This window comes from Melanaphis sacchari, unplaced genomic scaffold (assembly GCF_002803265.2).
Source record: "Melanaphis sacchari strain LSU unplaced genomic scaffold, SCAv2.0 Contig7_pilon_pilon, whole genome shotgun sequence".
NCBI classification, from domain to species: domain Eukaryota; kingdom Metazoa; phylum Arthropoda; class Insecta; order Hemiptera; family Aphididae; genus Melanaphis; species Melanaphis sacchari.
Window position 1 is genome coordinate 6494915 of NW_020271560.1, and position 17288 is coordinate 6512202.

At 24.2% G+C, this 17288-nt stretch overlaps 1 protein-coding gene across 2 annotated transcripts; it reads left to right on the forward strand.

The window, feature by feature from the left end:
- Positions 1 to 1390: 1390 nt before the first annotated feature.
- LOC112601651 (cardio acceleratory peptide 2b) lies at positions 1391 to 15932 on the forward strand. Of its 2 annotated transcripts, none has more exons than XM_025349372.1 (4): positions 1391 to 1634; positions 14996 to 15124; positions 15206 to 15375; positions 15669 to 15932. In XM_025349372.1, the coding sequence occupies exons 1-4, from the start codon at positions 1556 to 1558 to the stop codon at positions 15684 to 15686; spliced, it is 396 nt and encodes a 131-aa protein (XP_025205157.1). In that variant the 5' UTR covers positions 1391 to 1555; the 3' UTR covers positions 15687 to 15932. The 2 variants fall into 2 exon arrangements, with proteins under 2 accessions (XP_025205157.1, XP_025205156.1); XM_025349371.1 differs by having other exon boundaries at positions 15206 to 15370.
- The last annotated feature ends 1356 nt before the right edge of the window (positions 15933 to 17288 follow it).

Consider the following 17288-nt stretch of genomic DNA (forward strand, 5'->3'; position numbering starts at 1 on the left):
GGTGGCTTATAATAATTGAAAAAGTAGTTGAAAAAATGGTCTTTAAGTATATTTAAATTGTTAAAAATCAAAATTCGAAAAAATGTGTTATTAAAAAAAAAAAAAAAAAAAAATGGTTATGAGCACACTTTATGAATCAATCTATTTTCTTTCAAAATCTTAATACAGTAGAACCTCGATTATCCGTGACTCGATTATCCGTGTTTGCGATTAACCGTGCCCATTCTTCCGAACATTTTTAAACATAATACTCGATATCGACAATCGTATTAATGACATTTTTGACGATAACTTCATATTTTAAGCCCTAATAACTTGTTGTAGGTATACAATATTATGGATGTAGGACGTATGTATAACATTATTGTATGTATACGTCTTCTTATGTATATTTCTAATTACAATTGAATCAAAATTTTTAAAATTTCATTATTATAAAAAGTCTCGATTAATCGTGATTTTCATTTATCCGTGTGACCCTCTCCCCATCATTACCCCGGATAATCGAGGTTCTACTGTATATACTTTAATAAAACATAATTATTAATTAAAATATAGACATAAAAAGCTTGATGGATATTTGCAATGATATGGTTTAAATACTAAGAGGTGCTAAAAACATTTACAGAGAGATAAGTCTCTCTTAGCTCCTCTTGTTACGCCAATATATATTATATTATTTAACTTCTTTTTCATTTTTAGCTAAACGATATAGGTTGTATACCTACATTGCACTCCAGAGAATAGTTAGTATAATATATTTATATAAGAATTTGAAAGTTTGTAAGTGGTATTTTAAAGGAATTCGAAAAACTGTGAATAAACGGTACGATTTTAGCGTATCTCTCGTATTATACTCTACGGAAATATCGAGTTACAGAATTTGAAAATCAAAAGTCGACGTTAAAATATAATTTAATATACACTTGAGCGGTGCTCAATAAACGTGGGATTGAAAATAAGCGTTAAAAGTCACCTTAAAACGATGTTATAAAATAATATAATAGGTACGTATCACATGACGTATGTACTCGTACATATACACTTATTATATAAACATATACCACATACTTATAAACCAAATATTTCGAAAAACTAAATATGGTTCGAATGAACATAGATGAGTGACATCGCGCGACCAGTTAATTCTATTTTATCTATTACAATATTCGTAAGTGTTATATAATATATAGGAGATTTATTTTTAATCATATATTAGGTATTTTTAAAACCCTTAAAACAGTCATTATGGTAACACAGGAAAACTGTGCCGCCTCAAACCTGGGATTGGCGAATTGATTTGTTGCGTCAAGTTGACGAGCACCGCCCACCGGGTTCCTTATAAAAGCCCATACTGGTTGATCGACACTCTCATTCATTCAACCAACGCCGTCACCGTCTTTGACGACAGGCGAAAGCGCTACGATAGAGGAGCTTGCGTGAGGTGTTCATACGAAATCGTCCGAAAATCCATCAGACACGAAAGACATAAAAAGAAAAATCACATTTCGTATTTGTCCGTTCTTTATTCCGTTAAAATAAAATTTATCGGGCGATGAAAAATTTACAAACACAAATAATTGCAGCGTTGCTGTTGACACTGACGTTCTTCTTTACTCACGCTCTGTGCCATGGTAAGTACCTACTTCTACTATCAATTATTATTAGGTACTTAAGTTTATTTGAAAAAAAAAATAATATTTGATCAACAAAATCCTTGATTTTTCTATTTAGAGTTTCATTATTTTATAATTTTAATCGTAGGTTTAATTTTAAATTTTGTCATAATAATACATATATAGTATATATCATATTTCATCCATTTACAATCTCATTGATACAAAACATAATTTTTACCAAATCGAAGTAATAATACGTAATACGTATAGTTTCTTACTACATAATATTGAAGCCGTATAATCTAAATTAATTTCTAATACTTGAATTGAATAGATTTTATATATTTCTATAACAGCATTTGTATCGTGCGCAATATATTTTTGTTAGTGATCATTTTGACATATTTATTAAAGCTATATGGCCTATAATATATAAATGTGAAAATGGAAATTTTTATCACGTATATTCTCTGAAACTACTAATTCGATTATCTTGATTTTTTCAAATAAAAGATGTACACATTGCGGATTACCTTTTTAGTCTATTTTTGTTTCTATAAATTTAAAGAAAGATTGAGTTATTAATTATTTAAATAATTGACAAATACGTACATAATGATATTTATTTTTTTCATCTGTGTAACCAGTTATAAGTTATTATTAGAAATTTGTATTTTAATGAATAATTTATATAGTATACTAGTACCTATAACAGTTAAAACTTTTTTGTTGTTTTTGGTTCACGCTATTGAAATTGTATGAGTTGTTAGTTTTTGATCTAAAACGAAAAGAGAAATAAAACTTGGGTTGTTTGATAGAAAAAAAATTTAAAAAATGCCACTGTTAAATGGTTAAAAAGCACTGTTGGGCAAGAGAGCTATGTTAAGTTGTATGTCGAAAATATCGTTTATACATTGAATCAAAAAATCAAAAATATTATTTATCCACACGCATTACGCTAAATTTTAGCACTAGGCAACGACATTTAACACGGATGCATTTTGTACGTGTACGAAATGTACAGGAATAGCTAGTATACCTGTATAATATGAGGTAAAAAATTCTTAATTAGACGTTGCATAATTATTTCAGATTAGTAAACATTTACCTGATACTATTAATTTAACACTTTTTTTTCAATTTTTAGATCGATTAAATGACTTCAATGGTTCTCCACTTATCCCTTACAGCTACTTTTAGTGGATAGAAACAAGTGGAGAGCCATTGAAATCATTTAACCAATCTATGGATTAAAAAAAAAAAAATTTAACATATTTTTCGAACATCTTAAATTTAATTTTCCATCACACTTCTTTTATAATGACCTAATATAAATAAATAACGTAATACTCCGATATTTTATTAATATATTCAATAATAGTCTACAACATCTAAATATGAACTATAGTGTTATTATTTTTTTTTCGCTTGTAAAAATACAGATCGTGATTTATAACTTTATAATTTATAAGTTATAAAGATTATCTTATATTGATGTTTAATGTTTTATTCTATTCTATCATCTATTATATTTATGTGTGCACTTAACGTTACAATAGGAGGTTAATTTGCAGAAATAATTACACAATAATAACACAGTACCTATAAAATCTTTAAATATTAATGTAGGATTTTCATAAAATAATGTCTAGTTAACTATACCACATTTTAAATTATAATAATATACTTTTCTCAAAACATTGGTAGAATATAACTGGATTATAATAAAGTATTTTTAATTTTTTTAATATATTTTTATTAATATTTATATAATACACGGAGACCTATATAATTTTATGTTCCTTTATTAAAAACTTTAACACTTTTATATACTTAATACATCACTTCACGTCTTCGCCTTTGTCTTGTTCTTAGGATATAAATTATAAAAATATTACAATGAATACCTATCTTTTTTCTAGGTTTGGTTACAGAGCCTATAAATATTATATTATAAAACAAATCGTGCATACGAATTTTTTTTTAAACATCTGCAGATTATCCTACATTAAAAACTATAAAAAATTTAACATACCATAATATACTAAAGAAATACATTTTTATTACGTCATAATTATTAAATTATAGCATTGTTATACGTTGTAATTAAGCTTTGGATTTAAATAAAGTTTTTTCGTTTATTTATTCAACGAAAGTCTAGAATTTGTTGTAATTAAAATATTCGCTTTTACGATTTACTTACATGGTTTATTTTCTAAAAACAAATAATTAATAACAATACATTTTTTTTGATTCGACTAAAATAAAAGATCTTAAAGTATAATCAACTATTACATAAATCCTTTCATGTCTAATATTTTGTATTAAATTATTATAATTTAATAATGTATTAATGTTTCTGTTTCTGATATTTGTAAATTAAATTCAAAAATAGATAGTTTTTTTTACGTATGTACCTTTGACCTATAGCCACGTAAGAACACTTATTGTATTATTATCACTGTTTTAAATCATAACTTTTACCTCCATTATGTGATAGATCTATTATATTAGTAACATTTTTTTTTCTGTAAGTAATTAATCTATAGAAAGGCAATCCCTTTTATATTATATATTCCATATTATACTTTTGTAACAACTGAAAACAATATAGGTACATAGTATATACATACTATTTATAATCTATATACGAATCTTATGAATTTTATGGGGTTTACTTTTTTTACTTAAAACATGGTTAATTTATTAATTTATTGTTTTTTATTAGGTACTACTAAATTTTTTCTAACTGTTTAAATACACGTGATATTTTAAGATTACTAGTTTATAAGTTTACAAAATAGTTATTGTCATTTTTTATGCACATGAAATGGTCTTTTAAAATAAAACCATTACATGCTGTGTACATTTTTATAAAAATTATATAATGTTTATAGTTTTTTTGTTGTATGATTGGTCTTCTTAGGCTTCTACTAAAATATCTTGAGATAAGCTAATATTATTTTGTAATAACTATAGCAATGGTAGAAAATAAAATATCGAATTCGTATTCATTTTTGTAATGTTAAATACCTATACATATTTTGTCATATTATATAAGTACATCGTACATTAATTTATTTTTGTACTCAAGTACCATATACATTTAAAGCGTTTAAATAAATTATTAAAAGTTTGATAATATTGTTTCTCACGTAAAACTCTTCGTTGACATTCAATTAAATTTTGCCATAGCATTAATAACAGGAAATTTGAAATGAATTCAGGATATTTTTACTTAGATGTATTTAAAGACCATCACTATTGTGTAATATGCATACTATTTATAATATTCAAGTATCATGTTTTTCGCATTTATGAATAAATGATTTATCTACGAAATTTAAATAAATAAGTAAATTTAAACTACTTTAAAGTTGAAGTAAAAAATATATCTAGTTTTTAAAATAAGTATCGTTCTTGGGTGATATAATTACATTTTAAATCTTACGTTTTTGTGAAAATCAAATTTTCTACAGCCAAAACAATGTGTATAAGTGTGTTAATTTTGAGAACTAAATTGTTTAAAATGAAAACAAAATATTCTTAACTTTTACTTTAATAAGGTGAGAAACGTCATTCCAACGTAAAAAGTATATTTTTGGTACAGTTCATGTTGATCTTTATAGGTAATAACATTTTACAATTTTACTTAAATTACACGTAAAAACTAAAATAATTTTATTAATAATTCGAAATTTGTTAAATCAGAAACTCGTTTCGTGTATTTTTTAATAAGTATTTATACTCCATGAACCCCAATTATAATATTATTTTTTTTTAAAACATTGGATAAATCTAATGTATTTTTTTTTATATATATAATTTTGTATGGTTATATCAATAAATGAAACTCATATACGTATACAGTGTATGAAATGTAATGTTTGTAAAAATTTTAAAATTAACCGAAACAGGAAGTTACCATTAAATAGTTTAAACTTTAAACAAATAGGCTTGATAATATACTTTGATGTATTTAAACATATATATAACACTACTCCTATTGTTGCAGAAATATTTAATTTGCAGGCTTTTATTTGGAAAATATACTCACTATTACAATACACCTTTTATAATCACTATCTATAAAAATAATAATAATATATTAATATTTATTTTTTTTTTTTTTTGTTTTTTGATTAAATAATTTTCACAATCAATAAATTCGATCAAAGCCTGGTTAAATGTTAAGTACTTTTAAAGGCATTTGCTTGTGTAGCGCCAAATTTTTCAAAGGTACTAATTTTTTTTATCTATATCTAAATAAGAACATCATATCTTTATTATTTTTTTTATTAACAGATTAATTTTAATAGTAATGAGTTGAGTAACATCAATGTGAATAAATGGCGTCTTTCGTATATTTATCATTATTTTTGTATAAAGATACATATTATTAAATAATAATGATGTAAATGCTTTTACTGTAATTCTATTTTTTCTTTGATTCCACAAAACATTAGGACGTTGTAGATAAAGTCGTTGCCTTTAAGCACATTTATTCTATAAGGATTTCAGCACAAAATCTGTTTTATTTCTCTCTGGTCCATATGTTCATATAAAATGGGTTTTTTTTTTTTTTTTGGTTTTTGAGTAATTTTAGTCTTTTAGAATAAAATCATCCATAACTATAGAAAATAATATTTTAGATAGTGTGACATGTAAATTTGTCTAATTATTCTCACAAAACAGTTTAATATGTAATGCTTAAAAAAAAAAAATTATGAAACAATAAACCCTTAAAAATATTACTTTCCGTAATTTTTTAAATAAATGTTTTTGCTCTAAGGTTATTTAATATTTCTTCTATATAATGTTATATGTGATAGGTTAGAGAGGAAACAAATAAGTATAATTCCACTGCCCTTTATATGCGGCTCTGAGTACAATATCATAATATTATATAGTATAACAAACATTTGTCAACATTTTTAGGAGAACTGAAAAGTACAATTATATATAGCTAGGTATTCAGTTTTATTTTATATTTGTGCGTAGATCTAATTTATACAATATTACGTTATTCAGAACTCAGCAGAAGAGGAAAATCAAAATTATATTGCAAAATATCATTTATTTTGATCGTATTAACGTTATATTAATAAATTATATTATGATTATAGTAAATTTCTAGTGTTCCTACAATAATAAGCTTGTTAGTTTACATATATAATACATGTTGGCTGAATTAGAGCCGGTATTTTAGGATGCTTATTTTATTTTTTTAAATTTGAACAAGCAAATACATTTATAGGTATTGTCGGTATAGATATAGATGCTTAATCAAACTCCCTTCAAATATTTTAAACATTTTTGTTTCTTCTAACATAAATACCTTTGTGGTAACAATAATACGTACATTCCATAAATAACAGTTTAAAGAACCAAACAAATTATTTTTATAATAGAAAAATTGCAAACTTTTTATTGATTATGCATATTTTAATTTGAAAGTATGCACACCAATTAACCATAATGTTTTAATGTAATTATTAAAGTAAAAAAAGCTTAATATTACCTGTACATAATATACATACACAAAACTAGATTGCTATTAAATACAATACAAAAAATATATTACTCAAAAGACGTTTGTAGTTTAAAAACCGTACGAATATTGTGAATTTAAAACGCTCATAGTTCCTCATACATATCATACTTTTTCTAACATTTTGGGCATCCCCATTACTCGTGCGACACTATGGAATCGAAATCGGTGCCACTGTGACAGGATGTCACATGGGGATGCGTATAAGTACCGATTTTCGTTGGGTCATGACATATTCTCACTTTGCGAAGTATATAAACTTGGACAATTAATCGTTATTGGTTGTTTTTTTGACATTTAAAAATATTATAAGATTATTTCTTATCCAGTTATCCATTAAATTATGAAATTTACTAGACTTAATTATAAAGTAAAAAAAGCGATGCATAAGTGATTGGTTTAGAAATCAGCAAACTTTTGTTATTAGTTAAAAGAACAATTTATTAAATTAAAAAACAAAATTTATAATATTTTTATTGCGCTCATGGTTCGAACAATTTATATAAACTTAATAGTTATTAAAATATCATATCAGTTTAATTGACTTTTTAACAGTATTTATTTTCGGGAAAATACAAATGATAATAGAATAATAAAATTCCAAAATTATACCAAAATAGAATCAAATTTATAAATTATATTGATAAATTGATAACAAAACGTTTCAATATTACAAGCAATACAGCTATATAAAAAAACAATAATTTTATAGAATATTCGACAACAGGTTAATGTTGTTAATTTTTGTTTGAGAAACTTGGGAATTATTTAAGGACTTAAACTTCTGCAATTCTCTACACTATCACCACCACCATTTTTGCATATTAATAGGGAAGCAAATACAAAAATTGAAAAAAGCAATTGTATAAAAAGCTAAAAGAAAATTACTATGAAAACTTTCTGTTTTTAATTTTATTTTTACAAGATATTTACAATCTGTTCGGGGGAACAATAATAATTACATTTGATGTGGTATTTTTATGTATAAGAAAACGCGTTTGTCAGAAGTAGTCACCCATTGATGGTACTAACTATTTAGACTGTCTAAATAAATATATTTTTTTTATAATAATTATTTAATTTTATATATTATTATGAGCACTGTAAAATATAAATGATGTAACGATCGACCCATCGTGGATTTATATTTATAAACTAATAACACTCAATGTGAAATAAAATATCATATTTGGTTCGTTTTCCAAGTAAATAATGTTTTATCTGTCAATAATATCTACAACTACTGTTGTCTCAATTTATTTCAAGCATTATACGATGTGTGATTACGGTATAATCTTCTGTTTTTATTAATTTAAATGTTTCTACAAATACATCCGGAATTAATTAATTCTAATAAAAATACCGATCAATTATGTTTTAATGGACATTAGGACATTACATAAAAACTATAATACATTAAAATTCATTGTTCAGAGATTCTCCAAAGCATCTAATATTAAGTGTCCAGGAAAATTAAAAATATTTTAAACGTATTTGATATTTATTGTATAACATAAAATATAACAAATAGTTTTTTTTAATATATTATAGTAATATTTTTTTAATTAGGTACATTTTTCACTTGCTTTTTTTCTCATTTGCTTTTATATTCTTTTGATTTTTAATCAATTTGCTTTTTTTTATTATTCTTTTCAATCAATTTTTTTTCCTAAGCTCCGTTATAATATATAAAAAAAAATTATCATAAAATAGTTTTTGTATTTTATATTTTAATTTAATTATTCCTTACACTACAATAATAACATAATTATTATTATTTAAGTTTATAAAAGGTATACATACACATATGCACCTACATGCACGTCAGTACGTCAGAGATACGTCACCTACGTATAAATAGTAGTTTATTATTTTGAATGATCGCCCTTCAGGTTTAAATATTATTTTCTAATTTCAAATATTGTAAAGGTATATATTACATTTATCCAATCCATTGGATTTATGGTGACGTGTTTTGAATTTAAACTCTCAACAATAACTTATTTATTATACACATATTATGTTACCCATCAAAACTCAATATGTTCGTATACAACGTAGTACGTATATAAGGCGTGGTTCTTTTAAAGGTAAACACTCATTATCTCAAAAATAATTTATGTAAAAAAATATTTTCTTATATTTTGTTTTTATCAATTTTTGAGCTTTTACTTATTTGTTGAATGACTTCATACATTTTTAATTTCATATTCCGAAACAGTGTTTTTTCTTCTAATTCTAATGTATAAAAATTAAATTTTAACTTAGTAATTATAAATTAAAATTTATAGGTAGAAACCTAGGGAAAGATTAGATATCTACAATATTTAACTCATTGTATTATGTTCAATTTTTTTATAAATCTCTTTATATTTAGTTATAAGGTATATGTTACAGTACTCAAGTTTTTTTACTTTAAATGATTTAAATTGTGTTATTGTAATAAAAACAAAATAGATGATTAATTCCATTTTACCCACGCTATTGAATAAAATGAGACATACATACTCCAAACACGTTTTCTATACTAAACATACTTTTTTTATTATTTAAAACGCCATAAAAACATAAAATAAACTATTTAAGTTCAAAATTATACTATAGTTAGAATTTCTAAAATAATTAAAATGGCGTGTTATACCTATATATAATGATAGATGTATAAATTGATAATACGAATGCATAAAAGAATCAAAAACCATGTAATTCAAACATATTTCGTTGATAAATTAAAAAAAAAAATTCTGTTATTAAATAGAGCTTTAGGTGGTATCTGGTGCAAACTATTATACAATATACTAAAACGGTTATGGAAACGTATTAAACATTGTTATTACCATTATTGTTTTTGTTGCAGTATACACACTAAGCCACTACGTTTATTTATAATATATTATAACGATATTATTATTATATAGATACACTTTTCTAACCTTTCTATACATACATCAATTTTGTATGCGTAGCGAGTCTTTTTTATGTTTTTCGTAAAAAAAATTGGTAGGAATTACGTTAAGTTCTTATGCAAACCCTGTCAATAATGTTATATTGTCACATCAAAATCGAAAGACCATATATGTGTTGTCGTTAAAATATGAAATTGTATTATTTTAAGAAATATCAGAAGGTCTTTTAAACACTATAAAGACTTTAAAGACGGTAACCCATATAAATTACCTAAACATTTTATAAATTTTCCGTCATTGTCCAGTTATAATGTGTACATTGGAAGTAGTTAGAATAAAATTAAATTCCTGCGGCATGTGAACTAGTTAGTGTTGCTTACGTTATCGATTAAGAATACAACGAATAAGCTAATTATTTTATTTAATAAAACTAAAATAATTTACTCTTCAACACTTATTAATTAATAAAATAATACGCATAGACATATCATAACTAATGTATGAACATTTCGACTATTCACGTCCATAAAACTATTATATTCAAGGGTAGTGTATTAAAATATAATTCAAAATATTAACTGCAAAATCTATCTTGTGATAATAAACAGTAGGTATTTCACTATTTTACATTTAAAGTTTAGACAATTAATAGTTTAACTCATTTTATAAAATATTTTCAATAAATTAAATTATATAGACATTTTTGTAGGTATTTTTATGTTTTTAAACTTTTGTGTATTAACCTTATTTTACTGAAATCCTCAATTTTTTTTTATGCATTTAAAACCTCAGGGATATAATTTATACTATCGGGAATAACCTATAATATCTATACAATTTCTATGTATATAATATTAATTGAATTTATTTGTAAAAACCTTTAACTAAAACTAATCGTTAAATTACAAAATAACAGATTTCTTATTCTAACGGAAACATATACACGTCATAATTTGTGAACTATAACGGTAGCGTAATTTAAAAGTTACGAGGGATTTCATTGGAGCCCCAGAAATTACATTGTGACTGTGATAACCATATTGTTATTGCAGCCCAGATATTTTACTAAAAATCAATAATAGAACTAATAAAATTTTAATATAAGAAAAATATATTGATTTTTTTTATAGAAATCGATTTATTATGTAATAATAATTTTACTACATAATTTCCGTCGAATTAGTTTTCATTAGTTTCTTAGTATATACACAACATGGTTGATTATTGTTTTATCAATTCACTGCATTATCTATTTATAAAAACAAAATTTTGGCATAATTTAATACCTATTTAATATTTACTGTCGATGCTCGTATGTATTTTCGACGGGGTTGTATCTATAGTAGTTTACACGCTTGAAGGTACTAGACAGTAGACAGTAAAGGTTTCACTAATAATAATTTATAATCACTATTATTAATTATCGCTATATTTAAAACTCGCCATTAAACATGTATTATGTATATTGTACTTATATTTTAATTATTATTTTCTTTTATACTCAACTTAAACTTTTTATCCTACAACTTAAAAAAAGTAAGAATTTGTTGAAAACTGGACTTACTTTAAATAACATAGAAATTCCAAAATATCATGAAAAACATTATGTCTATAAAATACTAATATAAATATTATATATTTATTTTTGATAAACATTTTTTTTTTTTTTTTGGTTTTCACAATTATCATAGAAAGTACGAGAAATATTTTGATCTCTATTTAGATTCAATTTATTGTTAGAAATCTGAATCCTCGTTGTTGAAAATTAATTAAATCATTTTTACTGATCAAAAGGCAATGAGACAGGCATACACACAAAAAAAAAGCCGAATGTAAAACACAAATAGTTATAAAAACATAAGTTTATTATTTTTAAAGCACATTGCCACATTCAACCAATTATAATTATTATTTATTCATGAATATAAAATTTAGACATACAATTTGTTCGAATATGATTTTTTCCATCTCGTTAGAATGGAGAAAAATTGCGAAATTCCGTCGATTCCAACATAATTAGGCCTGCAGGTTTATATATCGACTAATTTGATAAACTTTTATTCTGTGCAATAATTTATATTACCTACATGAATTAATTTATTGAGTGTCACTATTCCCACTTCCCAGCAATATTATAATTGCAATTCGTATTAATCGTCAGCAGTGTGTATAATTTTTACATGCGAGTAATATTAAAACAACTTTATATGCTTGTAAAACACATAATAATTATATAACAATTAATTAAAACAGAAGTTGATTTAAACAAACTATATGTATGTAGCAAAATTTATTATTATTTATTAGTACATATATTATTGTATATTTGTATGAATCACTCACAATAAAAAAAAAAAGTATGATAGAATACCGCCCTACACACAATTATTCGAGTCTACGGTATATTATAAGTGTTAAGATTTTTACTACATTTTTGAGCCAATACCTAAAAGAGTTTTCCGCGTTTGACCTATCATTAATTTAGTCTTGACCAAGTTTAGTGTAATAATATACGATATGTAACTATATAAGTAATATTAATACCTTTAATGGTCTGGGCTCATTGGCGGTGTTATTAGCCATATTATAGGTATTCATAAACGGTTTATAAATTAACAATGTTGTGACCAAAATTATCAAAGTCTAATAAATACAAACCTAAGGTTTTTATAAAAATTAATCTCATAGTTATTGATTTATTACACGAAAATATAATATTCCGTACGTAAATAAATACTATACATTTTTATACTTTCGAATTTACCTACTGAAATTATAATGGGACCAGTAGGGAAAACTATCCTGGAGAAATAAAAATTCTGTTCTGATGACTACAGAAAATGGTGAAGTTTAAGGAGTAAGTTTGAGGTATAGGTATAAATACTATTTATATATTAGGTATATATTACTATTTAGTTCTAGTACATAGTGGGTTTGTACTACTACTCTCATTCAAAATTCGATTTTTATATTAAAACGAAATTCTCAAAAATGAAACAAAAAAATGTCAATTGGACGCATTTTGTACGCAGCATCCTGCAAAATAGAAATGACAGAGAACTTCCACTTTAAACTCAAAGCCTTGTATTTATATAATATGTATTTGGTGCATTGTATATATTCTAACCGGATAATACGTTACGTGTTTAAAATGTTGATGTGGTGCTGCCGAGTGCCAGTATATTATTATTCATTATTTGCGTATTTTTCAGGTTATTATTAAAAAAAAAACGCATTTATTAAGCATATAATAATATTATAACCACGTAAAATCACGCTGACCAGAAAACTAACTAAATTAGTAGGCGAGTAAAAAAAAAATTTTAAAATTATTAAATTAACGTTCGACACGAATCTTTACTGTCATCCGAATCGCATAATAATATTTATAACAATATAATAACATAATAACACACAATATTATGTGCATGCCCTTTTGTTTAATTTGAACACCGGGCCGGTACGTGTTTTCTTTGGTTTCCCTATTTTACTGTTTACCATTCTAACACTCAAAGTTATGGTGTATGATGTATAACATTTAATTATATTATGCTACACTCTTAACTAGTTTAACGTATTTACCTGTTAGATGAATATATAAAATATTATATAAATATTTTTATGCGCACGACCTTATTATATTATGTAAAGGTACCATGATATCTTGTCGGCATACAATTTTATTAAGTAGAATTTCAAGCTTTTTACAGAGAAAATTATTAAATTTTAAGTCAAACTGAAAAAATAATAAATTTTAAGATTATACACAATAATCTATTTAACGTACGGCACTCATTATTTCAATAACTGTTAACGTTTTAGAAAATATATTTATTTTTTTTTTATATATACTTTTAAGTCGTTAAATCAACATTTTTTCTGAAAAAAGGTAAATTATTTACTTTTTTAATTACAATATACATTTTTATCTCCTTATTCTGAAGAAAATATTTTTGAAGTAATTTGATGCAAAAAATCTAATTTTGGATTTTTTGGTGTAATTAATTAGTAAAAAATATTTACTCTGTGTAACATAACTTATTGTCTAGTTCTATTAATAACTATAAATCTAACCTTTGAATTTTGATTTAGAAAATAATAATTTAGTAAAGAATAAATTGGCAGCTAAAAAGTAGTTTTCGTTGGAAAAAAATAAGTTAGTATCAACATAGATGCTCTTTAAATAGCATAAAAAAAATTTAAGCATTTAAGTAAACTTAAAAATTTGAAAGAATGTATTGCTAAACGATTAGAATGTTTGGTATATCGACTTATCTATAACTAGAGCATGGATTTCTATGTAATTGCATATTTTTTTCCCTTTTACTTTTTTGGATTTTTGTCAGTTATCTTCACGAGTCATAACAATTTGAATTTAATGGTGAATTTTTTTTTTTTCGCATATTTCAGCATATTTAATGGTTATTGCATATTTTTGTATATTTCTACAAAATTCGAAATATATTGCATACTAAAACGAAAAAAATGTTATATACTTAGTTTATTTAAATAATTAATTATTGTAAGTTGTTTAATTTATAAATGTTATATAAATAAAAAAAAATTTTCTTGCATATTTTGATACTTTTTAGTGCAAAAAATCCATGCTCTATCTATAATAAATGAATGAATGCTATAAACTGCACCAAAACCGTGTACAAATAATTTATTGATCTTTGGTAAATTAATAACTTTTTTCAGTATATTATTTTTAAATGTATAAGCTACTTTTGAGATCAAATTAAAATACGAGTATATGAAATACAATTTAATATTTTCCATATTTTATATAATAATTATCAAAAATTATTTTTCATGATATCTCTAATAGTAAACATTTTATTGTATTGATAATATTTTGGTTACGTCATTTCAAATCAATATTTATGTTTTATTAACGTTTCATTGATTTTTTTTAGGTTCAGAATACAGTGACGAGTATAAACGAGACAATAACAGAGATAGAAGGGAATCTGTTGCAGGATTGATACCGTTTCCCAGAGTCGGGAGGTCAGGTATCGAATCTGCTCTACAAATGGACAATTTGTGTATGTGTTATTAATTCCACTTGATATACTATATTAATTTTTTGGTTACTGGTTAAACAATAACTGTTACGTATCTTTTAGACGATACCCAACAAGAACTAAGAAGTCACAAAAGAGAAGGACTTATTCCTTTTCCCAGGATTGGCAGAAGGAGTGATTCGAAGAACACAGCTCTCTGGTTTGGTCCTAGGTTAGGACGATCAGCCGTGGTACCAGAAAATTATGATACATCGTACTTAGATTCTGGTACAGTATGTAATCAAATAATTTTTGAAATTAACTTACAATCGTTGGCGATACGACAGTTTCTAACATTAAAAACAACTAATATCTATGTTATTTATTTTTCTATTACTAAATTATATTAATTAATCACAATTAATAATTTTAAGAAGGATTATATATTCTTATATATATGTACATATATTCTGATAATAAAAAAGCCTAATGAATACTCTTTGAAATATAATTATATAATATTGAAAATATATATAATAATAAAATGTCAATGGAATTAATAATTATTTGTTCATTTTTTTTTCAGATACACCAGCAATCATAAAAACTTTAATTGAAATGAAAAGCAAAAACTTTGGTGATGAAGATGACAATCTAATGTAATATTGTGTTGTGTACTTTAAAATTTATTTTACTTTTCTTAAAACAATTTCGTGATTTAGCTAGTAGTGCAATAGTATACAGCAGACAGCTGTAAAACAGAATATTTGATACCTACCTACGATATTTTATTTTGAAATCATATGTTATAATAGATACAATGAATGAATTATTGTTTAGTGTTATTTAATGGTCATTATAATATTATAATAATAAAAATAAAAATCTATGGCTATTTCGAATTATATGAATGTATTATTATTTATTATTATTATGAATTACGATAATTCAATAAAAATAAATTTAGTTCGTCAATACGTCATAGGTACACCTGGTGTATACAGAAATTCAGGATCGTGATTCGTGAGTAAAATAATCATTGTATTATAAATTAATAAATATATTTTAAATTTTAAACAAAGTAATGAATACATTAATTTTACAATGAGGTATGTTTTTTATTTTTATATGTCTGTCATCACTTTAAAGCTCAAAACGATTTGATTTTCAAATTATGGTTTCTAGTTGATACTTGGGGTGGGGGAAAGCCAAAGTAAAAAATCCCAAGTATATTTTAAATAACTGGAAAAAAATAAAACCAGTTTTTGATGTCAGCATATATTTCATAAAGAACTTTATACTCTAGAGCAAAATAGCCAAAATATATAATTTGTGAGTAATTTATTGATAAGTTGTATCAATTATAATTTATTATATTTATAAATGGTTTAGACAAGATAGTAGTAGTAGCTACTAGCACTACTATAGTGCCAATTCGTCAGGGAGGTGCTTCCACCAATTATGTTTATATTTCTATGTATCCTTAATACATGAGCATTTCGTCGTTGGCCGAGGGAGTTAGATCCTCTGAATTAATTTGTTTTTTTTATCTGCCATGAACTTTTTTGCACTTGGATCATAAATAATGATGAAAATGATAATTACAAAAATATTGCTTGATATTATAAAAATTTAAAAAACTGTATTATTTGTATTTATTTTCAGAATATTATGTCAAAATGGATAAACTTTAAGTACTATTATAGCTGTACCTAAAAATATTAACATTAAATCAGGGAACGTAATTGATGACATGTAAATAAAAATACCAAGAAAATTGTAATTAATTTTGTAAAATAATTGGACTATATAATTGGTTATATTATTATATTCATGATATCCAAAACAATTTCCAATTACACCAGCGATGGGACGTGATTCTTTAGATTGGGAAGACACTGGAAAAAAAATCAAGCATAATCACTATTTTATTATTAATTTTCATAGTTAAACAATAAAAACTATAATATTAATATTAAGTCTAAATTTAAATCTCTAAAATTATTCATTTCTAAACTATAACAAATACAATATTTTTTCGAAAACTTTTAATAATGCTTGCAAATATTTCTGTTTTTCCCGAATATTTTACCCAAAATACTTTAAAGTTGAAGATTAAATCATTTTCACTTTTCTTAAAAAATTATAATAGACATAAGAAAGTTATATTTCTATATAATACATTCATCAATCCGCTCAAAATCTA